This window comes from Nothobranchius furzeri, chromosome 3, assembly GCF_043380555.1.
Source record: "Nothobranchius furzeri strain GRZ-AD chromosome 3, NfurGRZ-RIMD1, whole genome shotgun sequence".
NCBI lineage: Eukaryota > Metazoa > Chordata > Actinopteri > Cyprinodontiformes > Nothobranchiidae > Nothobranchius > Nothobranchius furzeri.
In genome coordinates, this window is record NC_091743.1 from 46,656,777 (window position 1) to 46,676,097 (window position 19,321).

General features: G+C 43.4%; 1 protein-coding gene across 2 annotated transcripts; it reads left to right on the forward strand.

The window, feature by feature from the left end:
• Positions 1–942: 942 nt before the first annotated feature.
• usp49 (ubiquitin specific peptidase 49) lies at positions 943–17,624 on the forward strand. 2 transcript variants are annotated; one of them, XM_015959863.3, is made up of 7 exons: positions 943–1,093; positions 2,142–2,252; positions 2,340–3,793; positions 10,158–10,365; positions 16,907–17,015; positions 17,103–17,308; positions 17,384–17,624. In XM_015959863.3, exons 3-7 carry the CDS (start codon positions 2,405–2,407, stop codon positions 17,485–17,487), a joined length of 2,016 nt encoding a protein of 671 aa, XP_015815349.3. In that variant the 5' UTR covers positions 943–1,093; positions 2,142–2,252; positions 2,340–2,404; the 3' UTR covers positions 17,488–17,624. The 2 variants fall into 2 exon arrangements, with proteins under 2 accessions (XP_015815349.3, XP_054604915.2); XM_054748940.2 differs by having other exon boundaries at positions 949–1,088.
• Positions 17,625–19,321: the final 1,697 nt, after the last annotated feature.

Sequence of the window (19,321 nt, forward strand, 5' to 3'; positions counted from 1 at the left end):
CCAGGTCTTCTGTGGCCATTTCTTTACCTCGTCCACCCGCTCTTCCTCCTGGCATCTCTTCCACTCATCTGCAACCGTCGTCCTCTGGTCCCGTGCTCATCGCGACACGATGAATGTTGTTGGGCCTGCTTGGCTCAGCAGCACCCCTCGGCGCTGCTGGGGGCCGGGCCGATGGAACCGCGCCGGGCTCAGGGTAGTACAAATCTTATTAAAGAGATAAATCTCTCATAAACGTAGTTATTTTAAAATTAAATATTTAGTTTTTCATTGTTCTATATTTTACAAATATTAAAGATGTGTAACAATTTTTCACTTATAATACTCCTATGCATTTATTGTCTATGTGGCAAAATATCTAGTTTTCTTTTTAAACAATTACTAGTATTTACAATAATTTAATACTTTGCAATATTTAAGAAATTGTTTTGGCAAATACTGAAATGCTTTTCTCACAATAACTAAATGTCTTTTTTTTTACTTTTTTTTTTTTTTTACAAATATACAGACGACCTTTACCATATACAACATGACCTAGCTACTATAGATAATTGTTTTGTTTTGTTAGATGCAAATGCAAATGTAGCATATCATGAGTTCTATAAACAGCCCAACATATAAATTCCATTCATTAGGCTTTTCATAAACATTAGAATGTTTGTATCATTTGTTTATTTATGTGTCACACTTGTTACAAAACTTTGTTTTACCGCCTCTTCAGCCCCTTGAAGCCAGCACTCCTCCCCCCTGTTCCCCGGTATGCAGCACGGCCCCAGCCTCGGTTATTGTTCCATGTGGCCTCGGTGGGTGGGTGGGTGGGCGGACGGACGGACGGTCCATCCTGCCGCCTGTTGTTCCGCAGTTGGACCAATGAGAGCCCGGCTTCCGATCAGCCCCGGTCCAATGAGAGCAGTGGGGTCTGAGCTCGGATAGAGTTGGGTTGTTCAATCTGTGCGGAGGACAACAAGCCGCAGCTCTCAGAGTACCGGATGGATGGATAGGTGGATCAGTGTCGGCGATGTTAACAACACCGATCTCTTTCTGACGTCGGACTTTCTAACAAGCCTCGTTTCAGCCGCGTAACCGGCTCGGTGAGGTGAATGTCACCGGGGTAGTTTTTAAAAGGTTAACGGCGCAGTTTGCTCGCGAGCTAAGCCATTAGTTAGCGAACAACAACAACCATTAGATTAACTTCGATTGTCTTCGGCAGGAGCGTTAGCAGCGCGGCTAATGCAAGTTATATTTAAGCTAACAGTGTGTACTTCGAGCAAATAACATAATCTGTGATTAACCAAGCGTGTTTATTCGCGCCGCTTCGCTCGTGGCTAACCCACGGAGCCGAGCCGCTGTAGCTAGCGGTTAGCCGGGCTGCCTCCAACCAACAAAGTTATTGGAGGTTCCTGGAGAGAGTGGCTCCGTGTTCTTTGTTCTGGCTGAACATGGTGATGGTGGAGTAGCTTAGCATGGCGTTAAGGAGTCAGCCTGTCCGAGCCACGCTGCAGCAGTTAACACAAACACAGCAGAAAGTGGTTTAAATGAAAAATGTTAGCAGCTCGATGCGATTATAGAAGACCGTTAACATGCATGGCGGCGGCAGCTCAACATAACAGGGGTTTAAACTAACAAGGAACCAGTTGCTGCGACCCGAGGCAGCGATGGTGCCTGCAGCATCTGATTTGTCCATAAACTCTAGTTTCCAAATAAACAAATCCGCCAAGCTTTGTAACGATGTTGCTTTAGTGAATCACATTTTAAATTAAGTTTCATAAAGTTCAGAATATTAACGCTGAAAGACAGAAAAATAAGCAAATTTCTGATTCAAACTTGTTGTCAGGGTTAGAATTATTTTCTTTAGTGTTTCAGCAAAGCTCACGATCAGTCCAGCAATTGATCTAAAGCTACACCAGTTTTGTTTTAAATAACATCTTATTTATTTTCCTTTGTATATATGCATATTTTATTATTATTATTTTAACTTTGAGACAGACCTAGATCTAGGGATGAAAAATGTAGTTTCCTGGTGATTAATGAATCCTTTTTTGCACTGGTGTTAACCCTATTTGTTGTCTCACCTTGTAACTAATTAATTGACTTAGACGTTCATCGCTGACACGTTTTATGCAACTGTAATCCTTGTTTTTCAGACCCGTCCTGATGGTGCTGGTGGTGACCGTGGGCAGAGCTGAAGTTGCTGCTGAGCTCCGAAGATGATGTGATCTTTTGTCCCAAACCTGATCAAGCTAAATAGTTTTATTGTTAGTTTTTATTCAGTTATTCTCTACAGCATAACGTGTTTAATCTTCATTGTGGTTTTGTGAACAGTCATTTATTATTTCTTTCAGAATGAGTTGCTGTTTGGCTGAAGGACGTGCGTCCTTTCACTGAGGCCACATGTGTGTCTGGAGAGATGGACCGCTGTAAACACGTGGGACGCCTTCGTCTAGGCGAGGACCATTCTATTCTCAATCCTCAGAAATGGCACTGTGTGGAGTGCAGCACTACAGATTCGGTGTGGGCCTGCCTCAAGTGCTCCCATGTGGCCTGTGGACGCTTCATGGAGGAACACTCGCTCAAACACTTCCAGGAGTCCCAACACCCATTGGCTATGGAGGTGCGGGAGCTGGATGTCTTCTGCTTTGCCTGTGGAGACTATGTACTCAATGACAATGCAGAAGGAGACCTCAAACTCCTCAGAGGGGCCCTGTCTACAGTTCGGAGCCCAGGTAGACGCTCGCTGCGCTCTTCCACCGGGGGGGAAGGCGGACCGCAGCCAGCCATGCAGCTGGCCTTTCGCCACAGGAGGAAAGTGCTCATGAGGAAGATGCTCCAGATGTGGATGAGCAAACACCAGGAGCTTCAGAGTCAGTGCAAAGAGAAACTGGAGGAAGCTAGGAGACAAAAGAAGGAGGTAAAGAGGAGACTTATGGAAGAACTTGTTAGTGTTCCTCCCAGAAAGAGTGCCAGGCTTCTAACTCAGGCGCCACGTTCAACCATCACACTCGTTCCTCGCAAATTTCGCGACCCACCTGAACGCCTACCTCCTGTTCCTCCTCCTAAGAAGCCTTCGATTCTTGCTGTGCCCCGCAAGGCTCCCCGGAATGGCAGAGCCACCAAACTGAGGAGATACTACTCCACACATGCTGTAACACGAAGGAAACTTGCTCCAGGTGTCACTGGTCTGCGTAACTTGGGGAACACATGCTACATGAACTCGATATTGCAAGTGCTGAGCCACCTGCAGAAATTCAGGGAGTGTTTTCTCACTTTGGACCTATGTGAGACAGAGGAGCTGCTAGCCAAGACCAATCACTCCCAGGGAGTGAAGGCCATGCCTGGGGGGGTTGTCAGTGGGAACACACCACTGTCAGATTTACCTCTGGGACGTATGGGGAAGGCGGGCTGTTGGAATTTGCCTGTGGCTAATAAAGAAAGTGTCCCTCCTTCCTCCCAGGCAGCAGAACTGGTCCAGCCCAAGGAGCCTCGCTGCTCCACTCGCCAGCAAATGTCTCTGTGCCATGAGTTGCATACACTTTTCAGGGTCATGTGGTCAGGCCGGTGGTCTCTGGTCTCTCCCTTTGCCATGCTGCACTCCGTGTGGAACCTCATTCCAGCTTTCCGTGGTTACGACCAGCAAGATGCCCAGGAGTTCCTGTGTGAGCTACTGGACAAGGTGCAGCAAGAGCTGGACACGGACGGGTCAAAACGGCGGATTGTCATTCCCATCACAAAGAGGAAGCTCTCGAAGCAAGTGCTGAAGGTTCTCAACACCATCTTTCACGGGCAGCTCCTCAGCCAGGTTAGTGGATCAGTTCTGTAATGCTGAGTCATGAAAGCGTGCTTGAAAAGTTGTAGAAATTTGGAAAATAAAGAAAGAAAACTTATCATGATGCGCTTCACAAGAACAAAAATTAAGATAAAAAAAAAATTAAATCTACGAATGAGATCAATGAAAAAATTTTGATTTAAAAATGAAAGGGAAAGAGAAAACGAACAAGAAAGAGGGAATCCCAGGAAAGGCGGAGTTGGTAGAAAGAGCTGAATAAGGGGAGGGAAGTGATGAAGGTCCCACCAAAGCCAGTATGAACAAGTGAGTTTTCAGCTGCTTTTTGAAGGAGACCACTGAGTCCACTGATCCCAGGCTCCACAGTTTCAGAGTCTGGGGGCCACAGCAGCAAATGATCTGTCACCCTTGGTCTTTAGCCTGGTGCTGCACAACCAGTAGGCTTTGGTCACTGGACCTCAGGGACCTGCTGGGGGTGTAGGGACTAAGAAGATCACCAATTTAAGATGGTGCTTGTCTATTGAAGGCCCTAAAGCAAGCAGTAGTCTTAAGTGTGAGGAGATGAAGGTTGTGGATAACGATCTCAAGTTCAGAGTGAGACAGAATGGGCCTCAGCAATGTTCCTGAGATGGAAGAAGGAAGAGCCAACAAGAGAACTGACATGAGAATCCAGGGTGAGTGCTGGGTCAAAGGTCACACCAATATTCCTGACAGAAGGTTTGGTGTGGGAAGCAAGCTGACCAAGAGAGTCTCTGACTTTGGGAACCAGCTTGTCTGGGGCACAGATGAGGATCTCAGTCTTATCTTCATTCAGCTGTAGAAAGCTCCCAGCCATCCAGGCTTTGATAGAGTCTAAGCAGGAGTGTAACAGCTGCAGCTTAGACATCTCATGGGGCTTAAAGGAGATGTACAGTTGGATGTCATCTGCATAAAGATGGTAGGAGATTCCCTTAAAGGAGCTCAGGATCTGTTGAAGAGTAAGCAGCTAGAGGAGGAAGAGTAGGGGCCCTTCAGACACCATGGGTGAGGGAGGTCGTGGAGGACCAAAACTTAAAGATGGCTATATAGAAGGAACGTTCAGAAAGATAAGGGGAGAACCACTCCAGTGCAGGGTCCTCATTTATCAAGCTTGCTTACGCACAAAGCAGGGTCGGAAAACTGCGTAAGCAACTTTCCACGCAAACTTTGGGATTTATAAAAGAAAACGGAGTGGAAAAATGTGCACAACTTTAAGTTGACTAAGGACCTGGCTTACGCACATTTTGGACATGGAGAGCACCTGCAGTGCTGCTGCTGAGAAGGATAAAATTATGAATTCCAGCAGCATTATCACTTGTACCGCTTCGTGCGCACACAGAACAAATGAAAAACACCTGAGCACATTTTTAGGTAGTTTGTGATTTATAAAGCGGAGATTGTGTGAAGCTGTGCATGCTCCATGTTTTATAGGTCACAAACTAACATGGCGTAAGTAAATTTTTTTTTGCTGAGCTTAATTACGGTTTTAGTAAGGATTCTATGCAATGTTTTATAAATGAGACCCCTGGTCCTGATAGGCCTTCCCAGTCTCTTAGCTTCTCCAGTAGCAGGTGATGGTCAACAGTGTCAAAGGCTGCAGTCAAGTTCAGCAGAACCAGAACAGAACAGTCCCCTGCATCACTGTGAGTCAGAAGGTCATTAGAGACCCTAAGAAGAGCGGTTTCAGTAGAATGAGCTCTACGAAAACTTGACTGGAAGCTATCATAGATGTTATGTTCATCAAGAGCAGCTGTGAGTTGTTAAGCCACAACCTTTTCCAAGATCTTGGAGATGAACGGAAGTTTAGAGATGTATCTGAAGCTGCTATGGAGAAAGGCGTCAAGACTCGTTTTTTTTAAGAAGCGGGTGAATTACAGCATTTTTAAAGAAAGCAGGGACCTGACCAGAATTCAGAGAAGCATTAATTATAGAGAGCACGCTGGAACCGATGGACTGAAAAGCACTTTTAAACAAAGATGAGGGTAAGATGTTGAGGGGGCATGCAGAGGTCTTCATAGAGTTAACTAGTTTGGTTAACTCAGGCAAAGAAACAGGAGCAAAGCTATCTAGGATGATGGGCCTGGTTGGAGTCGGGAGAGGCAGCAATAAGGCTGAAGGAGAGATGCTAGATCTAACCTTATTGACTTTGTCCACAAAGAAAGACAGAAAGTTCTCACAGTCTGTAACAGAGTGGATGGAGGCTGTAGGAGAGGCAGGAGAGACGATTCTGCTGATGGTATTAAACAGCACCTTGGGGTTCCCTTTGCTCTGGGACACCAGGTTGGAGAAATAGGAAACCCTCGCGTCTCTGACTGCAGAGTTAAAGGATGTCAGAAGGTCATTTAGATGGAGCACATGGAGACAGGTTTCCTTCCACAAGCTCTCAATTTTTCTGCTTCGATGCTTCAGGCTGCGAATGCTGTCATTAAATCAGGGTGTAGGGTTCACTGCAGGAACTGATCTGGTTCTGACAGGACAGATGTTGTTCAGAATAGAGCTTGTTAAACTGAGAGGTTAAAAAATCTGGGTCATAATCAGAAGAACAGGGGGAATTAAAATCAGCTGAAAATTTGCTAGTTGTGCTCTCGATATGAAAACGAGAAGTTACAGAAAATGCAATGGTGATTTGATATAAACGTCCTTGGGACAAACACTGTCATTATTTAAACCCATGGTAAAAACAAGGCCCAGAATGTGCCCCCTGGTGTGTGTGGGTCCGGAAGCATGCTGAGCAAAGCTGAAGGAGTCCATGAGGCTGGAGAAGTGGTCTGAGGCATCATCAGTGTGGATAGGGATGGGTACCTTTGACATTTGAATCGATCCGGTACTAATACCCGGTACCTACGAATCGATACCGGTACTTAACGGTACCAATTTTCGATACTTTTGAGTGTTTATTATTTTAATTCTCTTTTATAATTACATTTATATTTTTCTCAATATATAACAATATTTGATAAATATCACGATAAATAACATTCAACTGTTTGTATTTTAACATCGTCCTTGTAGTTTTATAAGCTGATAATTTAACTGAAGCAAACATCTTTACTGTGAACTAAATTTACTGTGCATCTTCTTTCCTTTTGCCGTCTTTTTTCATTTGATTTTTCCTACTGGGAAGTTAGAATTTCCGAGGAGAAAGCGAACGCACCATTAGCTGATAACAACGGTCGCAATGGAAGCTAACATATCAAGCTAACGTTATCTTTAACAGTTTATTTAACTGCTGGAGCAGATTAAAATGATGATGCCTCACACTTAGATCGTTGTCGCTGGTTTCATCTTCACCCAATCACCCGTTGCATTTAGTAAAGTGAAGCCAAACTTTAGAGCGCGTTCATGTTTATCTAGTCAGAAATTTGGAGTTCCGAGGAGAAAGCGAACGCACCATTAGCGAAATAGAAGCTAACATATCAAGGTAACGTTATCTTAAACATTTTATTTACCTACCGGAGCAGATTAAGATGAGGATGTCTCACTTAGATCTTTGTCGCTGGTTTCATCATCACCCAGTTACCCATCACATTTAGTGAAGTGGACCCAAGCATTAGCGTGCATTCTTTCTACCCATGCTGCTCTGTTTACAACTCGCTCGCAGGGGCCGACGACATAACGCTCTTGCGCATGCGCAGCTGTCTTGGCAAGTTCTCGTTATGAAGGACGGGTACCGAAACGAGGCACCTTTTGAAATGACGTGAATCGGTGCTCGGTCGGTACTATGGAATTCGGTCGGTACCTTAAAAAGTACCGAATTCGGTACCCATCCCTAAGTGTGGATGTTAAAATCACCAACAATCACCAGTATGAACAGCTTCACAGTGGAGGATTAAAAGTCACTAAACTCCTGAAGGAAAGAATGATAAACCACAGGACAGTAAAATATGTCTTTACCATCAACATATATACTAGACAATTCATGTCCATAGGCTCAAATTAAAATGTTTTTGTTCCCAATTGGGAGGTTCCCACCACCGCCGTTTTGACCGTGTCACAGGTCCCGTCACGCTCAGACAATCTAAAAATAGGAAACAGGGTGAAACAGTGTAGCTACTAGCTAACTTAGCTAAGCTAAGAAGGAGCTTCTTGGGCCGGGATGTCCGCCGTTGTTGATTGTCCCTTCTCCAGGAGCCAAAGATCAGCGGGACATTAGCCACATACTAACTCAAAGTTAATGGAGTTTTTCTGGTCGTTTTCATTAAGAAAAATGCGCTTGAGCGACTCAAAAGTGAAGCAGCGTCAACAAAAAGAGCCGCAGTGTTTTTGTGGTCTCCCTCAGAGATCCACCATTGACCAGCATGACTACAGCCTCGCTTCGGAGCCGGCCTGGCTGCCCCGGGAAACGGGAACAGCCAGCCTCCTGCTATTCTCAGGCAGGAGACAGGAGAAGCTGGACAACCGCTCAAGGTTCTTATGCAGCCCCACTAACATGTTTGACCAAGCAGGTAAATGACACAGCATTTCCCCCATTCAACCAATGAAATGAAGTATAGAAATATAAATGTACTTACTGATTAAAAAAAAGCAGAAACTGCTTGAATGGTCTTTTAGCGCAGTCAATAACCACACATCTTTCCTTTTTGTCCAACTAGTTCCATGATTTACATTCAAACACAAACACACAGAAAAAAACTAAAGTTCAGAGAGTCGAAATGGCTGAACATCTATTAACGTGAGGCCGAGGCCTGGGCTGAGGCCTTTCTCCAGAGCTAGTGCTAAACTCACGTGGATGCTCATTAATTGTTCAAATTTTTAAGATTAAATAACACTTAGCATAGCATAGTTTATTTATATAGCACATTTAAAACGCAGCATGGGAGCTGCCCAAAGTGCTGCACAGGCTAAAACAAAACACAACCATTTGAGCAGAAGAGTTACAAAAAATGTCACCATCTCAGAGTTATTAATGTAAACTAGATATATTAAACCTAAAATGGGTTTTTGAACCAGGCTGTAAATATGTTTATTTCTGCTGTAAAATTGGCATTTTTACCATGGGAGTCGATGAGGATTTGTTCACTTCTGCTGCCAGACCCTTGCGGATGAAAGTGGAACTGCAATTTTTGTCACTTCCTAGTTGGCATCAAATTTGTTGCAGAATTGTGGCGGCTTGGTCCTTGCGCCCAACTTAAATCAGCTGCAGTTCAAAGGAAGCAAATCGACCAGAGAAAGATCTACATGCAAGATGGTCTCTACAAACAATAGCTATGCCGCCACCTTTACTAGAACCCCGGGGCTGGCTAAGGAATGAATAACCACTCGGGCAGAGTTCAGTCAGACCAGGATAATGAGATGTTTGCTGCTAAACTTCAGTTTGAAACAGAAAATTCAAGATTTTAGAGAGGATTAGATCATTGAGCAGGAATGACTTATTGGAGTGGGTATTTAATAAAGCCATGCTAAGTGAGGTGGAGGAATCAGAAACTACAGAAACAGGTGGACTTAGTGGACATAAATGAGCAGGATTAGATCCACACAAGGCTGAAGTTAGCTTCCAATTCCAGCTTCCGATTCAGGAAATGGCTAAAGGGCAATTAGACTCAATTTTTCTCTACTCTGACCATCTTTAATTTGCTCTAGCTCAAAAACTACAACACCTACACTCTTCAAACCCGTACTAAATTATTCTAGACTAATAGCAAATTATGTAAAACATAGTTTGTGATTTGTGAAACCTTTTTCTGACGTTGTTTTGAAAATGGCAGTAAAGTCTGGTCAGGACTAATAAATTCTTCTCCAAATTTGGGTTGTTCCAAGAGTTCTGTTACAGGTGGGATATAGTTTAAATAAAGGAAAGAAAGAAAACGATTTTTATATAGCGCCTCTCAAGATTAAAACAGTGAGGCGCTTCACATAAACAAAAAACGATCAAAGTACAAATAAGATAAAAAGAAACGATCAAAAATATGTTCAAAATGAGAAAAATATTTAAATTGTGATAAAAAAATAATAATGTAAGGAAGGGAGAGAGGGAAAATGAATAGGAAAGCAGGAAATCAGTGGATCACTGTAACGGTAGAATGAGTAGAAAGAGCAGATACATTCTTTTACAGTCAAGAGGCGTGTTTAACAGTTTAACTGGCTGCTAATATTGTTAGATTAACTCAAAGCTGTTTTTACTTTTTTACGATCGGTTCTGTTCCAGTCACACAAAGTTCTGGCTGCATTATAATCACCCTTCTCTCTTGCCCTAGTTCCTGTGTTGTGCTGTGATGTTTCTCCACCATGCAGTTAGACTTAAAAATAAAATAAGTAGATTATTCACTTGTTTTCCATGTGATTTCTCTCCTCTTCTGGTCTTTACCAAACAGCATGAACCTGATCTTTTTTCCCCCTCCTACTTATTGTCTTCATGTCTTAGGTGACGTGTTTGTCCTGTAAGCACAAGTCCAACACAGTAGAGCCATTCTGGGATTTATCTTTGGAGTTTCCAGTGCGGTACCACAGTACAAACAAAGGCTCTGGCTCTACAGCTTACCAGCGTAGCTGCACCCTGGTGGAGATGCTCTCCAAGTTTACAGAGATGGAGGCTCTTGAAGGCAACATCTACGCCTGCAACCACTGCAACAGTCAGTACAATTACGTGTATTATTCTAATAAACACAACCTTTTTAGGCGGTTCTATTATTTACCAGGTTTAATGGTTGATAACAGAATGGATAGGTCGATCTAATAAAGGCTGCTTTTACTTTTCAGCAAACATGGAAACCAGGCTTACAAAGCACTGGTGGAAACCCTGTAAACATAACTTGACGGCATGTGATTGTGCTACAATGTCCCAAAAACACCTCAACTACAGCCTTGCGTTTATGAATCCTGTTAATTTTTATTATTAGACTTCCTGGTTGCTATTTTAAAGGGGTTCTAGAACAACTTTTTATTTATTTATTTTTTTTACAATAGGCACGGATTTCTTGAGCCTCCATAAAGTATACAAAACTTATGGCTGTTCAGTTATGACAAAAATGATAACAATTACTTCATTTGATATTGAGATCTCAGTTATTTAATACAGTCTTTATGTAATAACACAAACTTTTTGAACTTCAAATGTAGCTTTTAAAGAGGCCATATAATGGAAAATCCTCTTTTTGGAGCTTTTTACCACGTGATATTGTTATTTCTAGGAACGTGTCGATCATGTTTTTTGCTCTTAATCTGATTCTGAGTCATTTGATTGTAAGAATCGGCCTATACCCAGTCCCGATCTGAGACATTAGAAATGCATTAGAAAAAAAAGAAAAGTTTTTTTCTATCATTAATGTGTTTCTTTCTGTATTAATGTGCTTTCTTTAGGTTATCTGCCATAAACATCATTCATTTAGGAGGTACATTAATAAGAAATGTGTTAATATTAATATATGTATAAATAAATAGTCATTTACCATTTAAATGAATAAGAAACGTCAATATTAAGAATAAATGTAAAAGTAGCCTTGTTGCTCATATTTTACATCCTTTCCTCAGTGTTTAGCCTATTTTTTGGGATAGGGATGGCATGGCACATCGTCAGCAGCATAACCTTTTTCTACAAGACACCTGTAGAACTGCTGTATCTGTAAAAGTAGGAAGAGAAAGTAGATCATACTGACACACAAGGAGACTGCAGAACTCGACGTTTGCAACCACAGACTCTTATCCAGTGTGGTAAATAAGCTGCTATTTTGTCATATTTGCTGCATATATTATTTCTTTGTTTCTTAATTTATCTTTTAGTGTTGGCTGGCTTAGCTGAATTGCTGCAGCGAACTGAGCAGGGTCCGTTTTTTTTAGGGTGGCACATCAGTATTAAACGTAGCGCTACATTTTCTACGTCATTAAATGACCATATTTGCACACATTACACATGTTGATTACACTCCCTTTGCTGTTCTTTTAAAAATACATCCAAGGCAAGGCAACTTAATTTGTATAGCACCTTACAACGGTAAAGAACCGACCAAAGTGCTTCACAGACATTAAAAACATAAAAACAACACACAACATAAAAATGCATAAAAACTGAAGCTTCTTAAGAACTAACACTGATAAAACACCAAAAAGACTCATGCTGGGTTAAAAGCCAAATCATAAAAATAGATTTTCATTGATCTAAAGATTAGATTTAAAACCAGACAGTGAAGAGGCCGACCTAATGCTCTAAGGCAGTGCATTCCAGCGTGTAGGGGCCGCTACAGAGAAAGCGCTGTCACCTCTGAGCTAGCGTCTTGTTTTAGGGACTTCCAAGAGTATCCTATCATCTGACCTCAGACACCGTGCAGGGGAATAAAAAAAACAGATGCTCAGAGAGGTACTCTGGAGCAAGGCCATGCAGAGATTTAAAAGCCCATAAAAGCACATTGTACTGGATTCTAAAACGAACAGGCAGCCAGTGCATTGAGGCCAGGACAGGAGTAACATGCTCCATCTTTTCCGTCCCAGTGAGCAGCCGTGCAGCAGCATTCTGCACCAACTGGAGACTTGAGAGTTGGGATTGTGAAACACCAAGGTACAAAGAATTACAGTAATCAAGCCTTGATGTAATAAAAGCAAATTACAGACATTTCTCTCTCAAGGTGACAACAGTGCTCTGTCAGCTAACAGCTACATGTTATGATGAGTGAATTCCCGTACTTCCTTAAATTGTGGGACGTAACGGTGTTGATGTCTGTGAAACGTCTCGTCTTCCTCCGCTTATCCGGGTCCGGGTTGCGGGGTCAGCATCCCAACTAGAGAGCTCCAGACCGTCCTCTCCTCAGCCACCTCCACCAGCTCCTCCGGCAGGACCCCCAGGCGTTCCCGGACCAGATTGGAGATGTAACCTCTCCAACGTGTCCTGGGTCAACCCGGGGGCCTCCTGCCGGCAGGACATGACCGAAACACCTCCCCAGGGAGGCGTCCAGGAGGCATCCTGACCAGATGCCCAAACCACCTCAACTGACTCCTTTCGATCCAGGAGGAGCAGCGGTTCTACTCCGAGTCCCTCCCGAATGTCCGAGCTCCTCACCCTATCTCTAAGGCTGAGCCCGGCCACCCTACGGAGGAAACTCATTTTGGCCACTTGTATCCGCGATCTCGTTCTTTCAGTCATTACCCAAAGCTCATGACCATAGGTGAGGATTGGGACGTAGATCGACCGGTAAATCGAGTGCCTGGCTTTCTGGCTCAGCTCCCTCTTCACCACGACAGATCGGCTCAGCGTCCGCATCACTGCAGACGCTGAACCAATCCGCCTGTCGATCTCCCGGTCCCTCCTACCCTCACTCGTGAACAAGACCCCGAGATACTTAAACTCCTCCACTTGAGGTAGGACCTCTCTCCCGACCCGGAGTTGGCAAGCCACCCTTTTCCGGTCGAGAACCATGGTCTCAGATTTGGAGGTGCTGATCCTCATCCCAGCCGCTTCACACTCAGCTGCAAACCTACCCAGCAAGAGCTGAAGGTCAGAGCTGGATGAAGCTAGGAGGACCACATCATCCGTAAAAAGCAGAGACGAGATTCTCCTGCCACCAAACTCGACACACTCCACACCACAGCTGCGCCTAGAAATTCTGTCCATAAAGGTAATGAACAGAACCGGTGACAAAGGGCAGCCCTGGCGGAGTCCAACCCTCACCGGCAACAGGTCAGACTCACTACCGGCTATGCGGACCAAACTCACGCTCCTCTGGTAAAGGGACAAAATGGCCCTTAACCTAAAGCCACCCACCCATACTCCTGTAGTGTCCCCCACCTGGGGACACGGTCATAAGCCTTCTCCAAATCCACAAAACAGATGTGGATTGGTTGGGCAAACTCCCATGCCCCCTCCATCACCCTTGCAAGGGTATAGAGCTGGTCCACAGTTCCACGGCCAGGACGAAAACCACATTGCTCCTCCTCAATCTGAGATTCAACTATCGATCGGACCCTCCTCTCCAGTACCTTGGAGTAGACCTTTCCAGGGAGGCTGAGGAGTGTGATCCCCCTATAGTTGGAACTGTGAAACAAATGATACTATTGTAGAGGAACTTGTTGAACTTAAAACTAAGCCATTGTTTTTTCTGTTTGAAAATCTCTTTCTTAGGATGAATTTTAATAGTAATGTTTGTGGTTTTATATGGTTAAATCTGATCCCCCCCCCCCATGACTTCATGGTGAGTGGGCTTGTACAAAATTTGGGAGCATTTTACAGACAAAAGAGAAGCTCGTTGATTGCAAAATTTGCAATGTGAAACTGTCCTTTCATGGGAGCGACATGCTGTGATTCATGAGCACCTTAAAAGGAAGCACGTCATGGTGAAGAACAAAGAGTCGCCTCTGTAATCTAATTACCTCTTGTTAGCTGCTAACATGTAACTGTAAAAAAGGCTCCTCTTCATTGGACGAGTTTGTTACCAAGCCAAACAAGACTATTTTAGCTAGTGCAGCTTTTATGCATGACACAATTAGTCTACTAATCGTCAACAAAACTGACTGTGGCAATACGGGAGTGGTCTATGACCTATTGACGCCAGGTATGGCAATTGTACCTGCTCAAGTGCAATTTCGTTAACAACGCCACCTTGGGAATCTCGCCCAAGGAATCAAAGCATGTAGATCCATTCCACTTCATTCAGACAGAGACGTGGTTTCAGAAGTTACAATTCATGTATTTTAGTTTATTGAAAATAACTGCTTAAAAGACATTTTAAAAAAAACTGGCCATGTAAAATATCATAAAAATGCTAAAATTAATGACAACAGGAACAGAACCAATGAATTTAAACCAAACAAAAATATGTTAACAAGCAGGACTGAGGCTAGTGATGGAGGCAGGTGACTCGGGGCAGAGAAGCCCCAACCAGCAAAAATAAAAAAAAGAACGTATAAAAGATTCACCCCTGGCAGTGAACATTCATACCAACGTGAGAACCCAGCACCATCACACTCGCACATGGGACCACCACCTCCGAGGCCACACCCCACACCTCCTGCCTCAGCCTGCACAAAGAAAACAAAATTAAAAGAGAACTGTATAAAATCTGTACGATGTTGCTCAGCTGCTCTTCCTCCTGGACTCCAGCCAGGAGCCAGGGGAACTTCCTTCAACCAGCTGATTTAAAATGTGGTAAAAAGAAACAAGACGAAACAGCGGCGCCTCCGGCCGGACCACAGAGCAATCTAAAAGGACAGGGAAGAGGCAGAAAATTACCCAACAAACAAATGGCCAAGTGTGGGGACGGCGCAGCACACACCTAACGGTCCTCCCGCTAGTAACGCCTGAACAGAAGGGAACTCTCTGCCCAGAAGCAACGAGGATTCAGTAGGCAAGCGATGACATCACACCCAACACTGACCCAAATGCCCAAGCTGCAAAGTGCACAACACAGACTGAGACACAGCAGCCCTAGCGCTAAACAATAGCCATCTAGGTACATACCACGGTTGAAGCAGAGCCGATTGCACCATAAACGCAGCCTGAGGACACGGGCTGGCAGTACCAAAACGCAGCGGCATAATGGCACCAGCTGTTTCCCGAACCTACTTCCTTACCGGAAGAGCTCCCCTTTTATAGCAGCAGCGCCCTCCTACGTACGGAGGGCGTACTGCTCTAAACCAATAAAATTGGAGCATGCGTTTCAGAATGCTACATGACTATTAAAATAGTTGTTTGTGGCAGACCTATGAGGCCTTAGTTAGAATGAACAAGGTAAAGTTAATGATGTAAGTTGATGTTTACTAATAACCTGACATGCACATAAAGCATTTTTGACGAATACGAGCATGAAACGAGTAAACCTCGTAAATATCTGTAATCGTGCTGAAGGAAAATCCTCAATGGGTAACTGACTGTCTTCACGCTCTGTGATTGGCCAGTCACATAGAGCGCCCGCCCCTCCCTACACACAAAACACTCTATCCAGCCGGGAGCTCAGTCAGTCTGGCTCATCCACGCGCACACACACACAGTAACGGATCTCGCTGTGCTTGCTTCACTGTTGCTCACATTTCTTCAGTTTTCCCTAGGTTTTCTTCAGCTCGCCTCTTTTTCGGTTGAATATTTAAAGTTACTTTTTTTGTAACTTACTGGTGCATTTGACAAGACATAGCTGACGTGCTGCATCAGTCACTCACTTCCTCCGCTCCGGTTGTTTTTTTTAATTTTTTTTAACTCCATCTCTCTCCCTCTCACCCTCTATCTCTCTCAGACACACACACCTTAATCAACATTGTTTTTTTTTTACTTTGTGTGGGGCAAAATGCCAAGAACGTTAAGAAAAAAATCAGTTTAATCAAATTAAAATAAAAAATATACATTAAAGTTGTGTCTGGTTCTAGCATTTCATATTTCCTAGTTCCTACTGCATGAGTTCAGATGTATTAATCCATGCACTTAAATATTAATGTTCTGATTTTTATTGAAACGCTTGTTCTGAAATAGTTCCTTTACTATTGTGATCAAAAATATTTAATCTCAATTCTGAGGCTGCTCTGAAAATAGTTTTCAAATAAACAATACACATATCAACTTCTGATCATTCCTTATCAATTTCAGACTTAAAATAAAATATTGATGTAAACCACACCCACTTCCGGTTAAACCACGCCCACTCCCGGTTAAACCATGCCCACTTCCGGGTTATGCCACGCCCATTCAGAGTACAGATACAGATAATTTAGTTGGTTGAACAGATGCAGATAGTGGTGTACTCGCTCATCCCTAGTGTGTATGCACACCAAAAATAATGTGTGTGTAAGTTGTTTTGCCTGTACAGTCCTTTATGTGCTGGTGTTTCATCTGCATTCCCATCAGTTCCCTTTCCGATGCGTGTTTTCGACAGCTCCACCTCTCTCGTGCAGCAAAAAACATGTACAAACGTTACAACAAGTGTGTTCTATGAACTACGCGTACCTTAACAAATTTTGTCAACAAAATTATCACTGATCCCAACTTTGTCAGGTCCTCAATCCCTCCTAAACCGAGAAGGAACCCAGATGGGTTCCAGAAATCCACAAAGCTGCCTGAAAGTTTAAAGACATAAAAACCTTTTAACTGTTGGTACATTGTGAGAAAGCATGTCACTTCTTCAATGAAGGAAAGCCTGTCATGAATGAAGATTTTTATTGTCTGCGGATTAATTTATCATTTTCTGTCTTTATTTGTTTCAGAGAGAAGAAGAAAATCCTCCCACAAACCTTTAGTTCTTTCAGAAGCCTGTAAGCAGCTTCTGATCTACCGTTTACCTCAGGTTCTACGGCTGCACCTCAAACGCTTCAGGCACGTTCCTCTCGTGTTAACCTGGTCAACATGATTGGATGTGTTTGTTTTTGTAGCACTGACTGATAAGCTCCTGTTTTTGGGCAGATGGTCTGGCCGGAACCACAGGGAGAAAATCGGCGTCCACGTGGCCTTCGACCAGGTTCTGAACATCAAACCGTACTGCTGCACAGACTCGGGTCACTCCGTCCACAGAGGAGGCTACACCTACGATCTGTCTGCTGTGGTTATGCACCACGGTAAAGGGTTCGGCTCAGGGCACTACACCGCATACTGCTACAACACCGAAGGAGGTGAGGAGAAGTCGGCACCACGATCACTTCCTGCTTTGTTGTGTTTAACATGACTCTTTACCCTGTCACCCGCAGGTTTCTGGGTCCACTGTAACGACTCTGAGATGAAGGTTTGCAGTGTGGAGGAGGTGTGCAACACTCAGGCCTATATTCTCTTCTACACCCAGAGGTCCGCTTAGGCACCTCTCTCGCTGTGATGTTGGCTCGTACTGAGGGCTGCATTTATAAAAACGTTGTCTGATCTTTTCCCAGATGTCACTTTAAAGGGTTTGTTAAAATACAATGACAATGAGAGCAGAGGGAAAGCTACAGTCGTAGTGTAGGAATCTGTTTTTACAGCATAATCCAGATAAGAAAGCTTTTAAAAGATAAAAAGAAATCGATTATGAATCTGGATTGTGTCTGAAAAACCTTCTCATAAATGAGGCTCAAGGAGTGCTGGCCTGTGGGACCAGTTTTTGTTTGGCCTGAAGACTGTGGGAGCAGGTCCGACTCTGTCCTGCTGAACACCGAGTGGTGTGTCCAACAATCAGCTCACATCCCAAGCCATCGGGCTTTCTCTCTCTCCTCAGAAAGCATTTTACATTTAAAAAAACTGATTCTGGTGGTACTACATTAGTTTTGTTACATCTCATCCAGAATTTCATCTCAAGAGTTTTGAGAGAAATCTGCTGATCAGGCTAAAGTCCAAACTCTGTGTCGCTCCCCCTTACCTTTTATTTTTTTGTGTTGAAATCTCCGACCTGAGCTTTTCCTGCTCATCTCCGTGTCATTTGTATCTCATCTCCTCCTTTCCTCCAACCTACTGCTGTAACGGAATACTGTGTCTTAGGCTCCAAACTCTCAGTGAACATGAATAGTTTCTGTTTTGTTTGATTTTGTAGTCGTTCTGTTTTGATTCCATGAAAACGAGGCAGACAGTTTGAGACCATTGGTAATGTGTGTTGGGAAGCTGCAATTTTCTAGAGGAGCTGTTGGTTCTGCAGTAAGTTTGGCTCCTTTGAGTCCTACGGTTTCATCGGCAAGTACCACTCCTCTAGTCCAACCTGCAGAACTTGGTCCGGGGGCGGGACGCCATGCTAAAGAATGTTTTTACAGAAATCTCAAAGCGCCCATTTTTAAGTTGAGCACCTGAAAGCAATATATTGTACATCTTTCATATTGACCGGAAATTAGGATCAAATCAGGAATTCTGCTTGTTCTATAAAATTTTTTTTTACTCTGTTTCTATCAAGGTCTTTAGGATTTGCTAGGTAATCAAGAAAACTGTTGTGTTTGATACGAGTCAAATACAAAATCCATTTTTGTGAACTCTGAAAGTTGGAACAATCTAATGACGATGAATGTCTTTCTTTATAGAGGTCAGTTGTGGCCATGTCACGGGTTCTGACCCACTTCAGTTCTGTCTTGTACTGTAAGTCATAAATGTATTGTTCGTTTAGGTTTTGCCTGACAGTAATTATTAAAAAGACAACAAACGAGTGTTTCATGTTGTTTTTTTGCCATTGAATTTTCTAATAAACATTTTAATATTTTTGTAGAGATTTTATTTCAGATGAGCCAACAGATAAAGTAGATCTCTGCAGATGAATGCCTGATCAGAGACCCACTTATTGTCAAACCTGCATGGTGGCGCAGTGGTTAGCCCTGTTGCCTTGCACGAAGGTTGCAGGTTCGAAACTCAGCTGCGGCCTTTCTGCGTGGAGTTGCGTGTTCTCCCCATGCATGCGTGGGTTTCCTCTGGGGACTCTGGTTTTCCCCACAGATCACAACATGCCCTATAGGTTATAAATTGTAAGTTGCTTTGGATAAAAGCGTCTGCCAAATAAACATTTATTTCAGACTGTAAGAAGGCTGAATATCAAAGAATGTCTAATTAATTGTAGAACCAAAGTGTTTAAACTTTGTAGCTCACAAGAGCATAAATAACCCTTTCACCGCAAACAAAGTAGTCCGGAATCCAATAGTTGTTACTCTGCTATGAAATCTTGTTTTAAGACAATCAACTCTCCT

Excerpts from the sequence above, each read along its gene's own strand:
- usp49 (XM_015959863.3), top strand. The coding sequence starts at position 2,405 with ATGGACCGCTGTAAACACGTGGGACGCCTTCGTCTAGGCGAGGACCAT. Across the intron at positions 3,794-10,157 it reads ACGGGCAGCTCCTCAGCCAG|GTGACGTGTTTGTCCTGTAA; the intron begins GTTAGTGGATCA and ends TTCATGTCTTAG. Across the intron at positions 10,366-16,906 it reads CGCCTGCAACCACTGCAACA|AGAGAAGAAGAAAATCCTCC; the intron begins GTCAGTACAATT and ends TATTTGTTTCAG.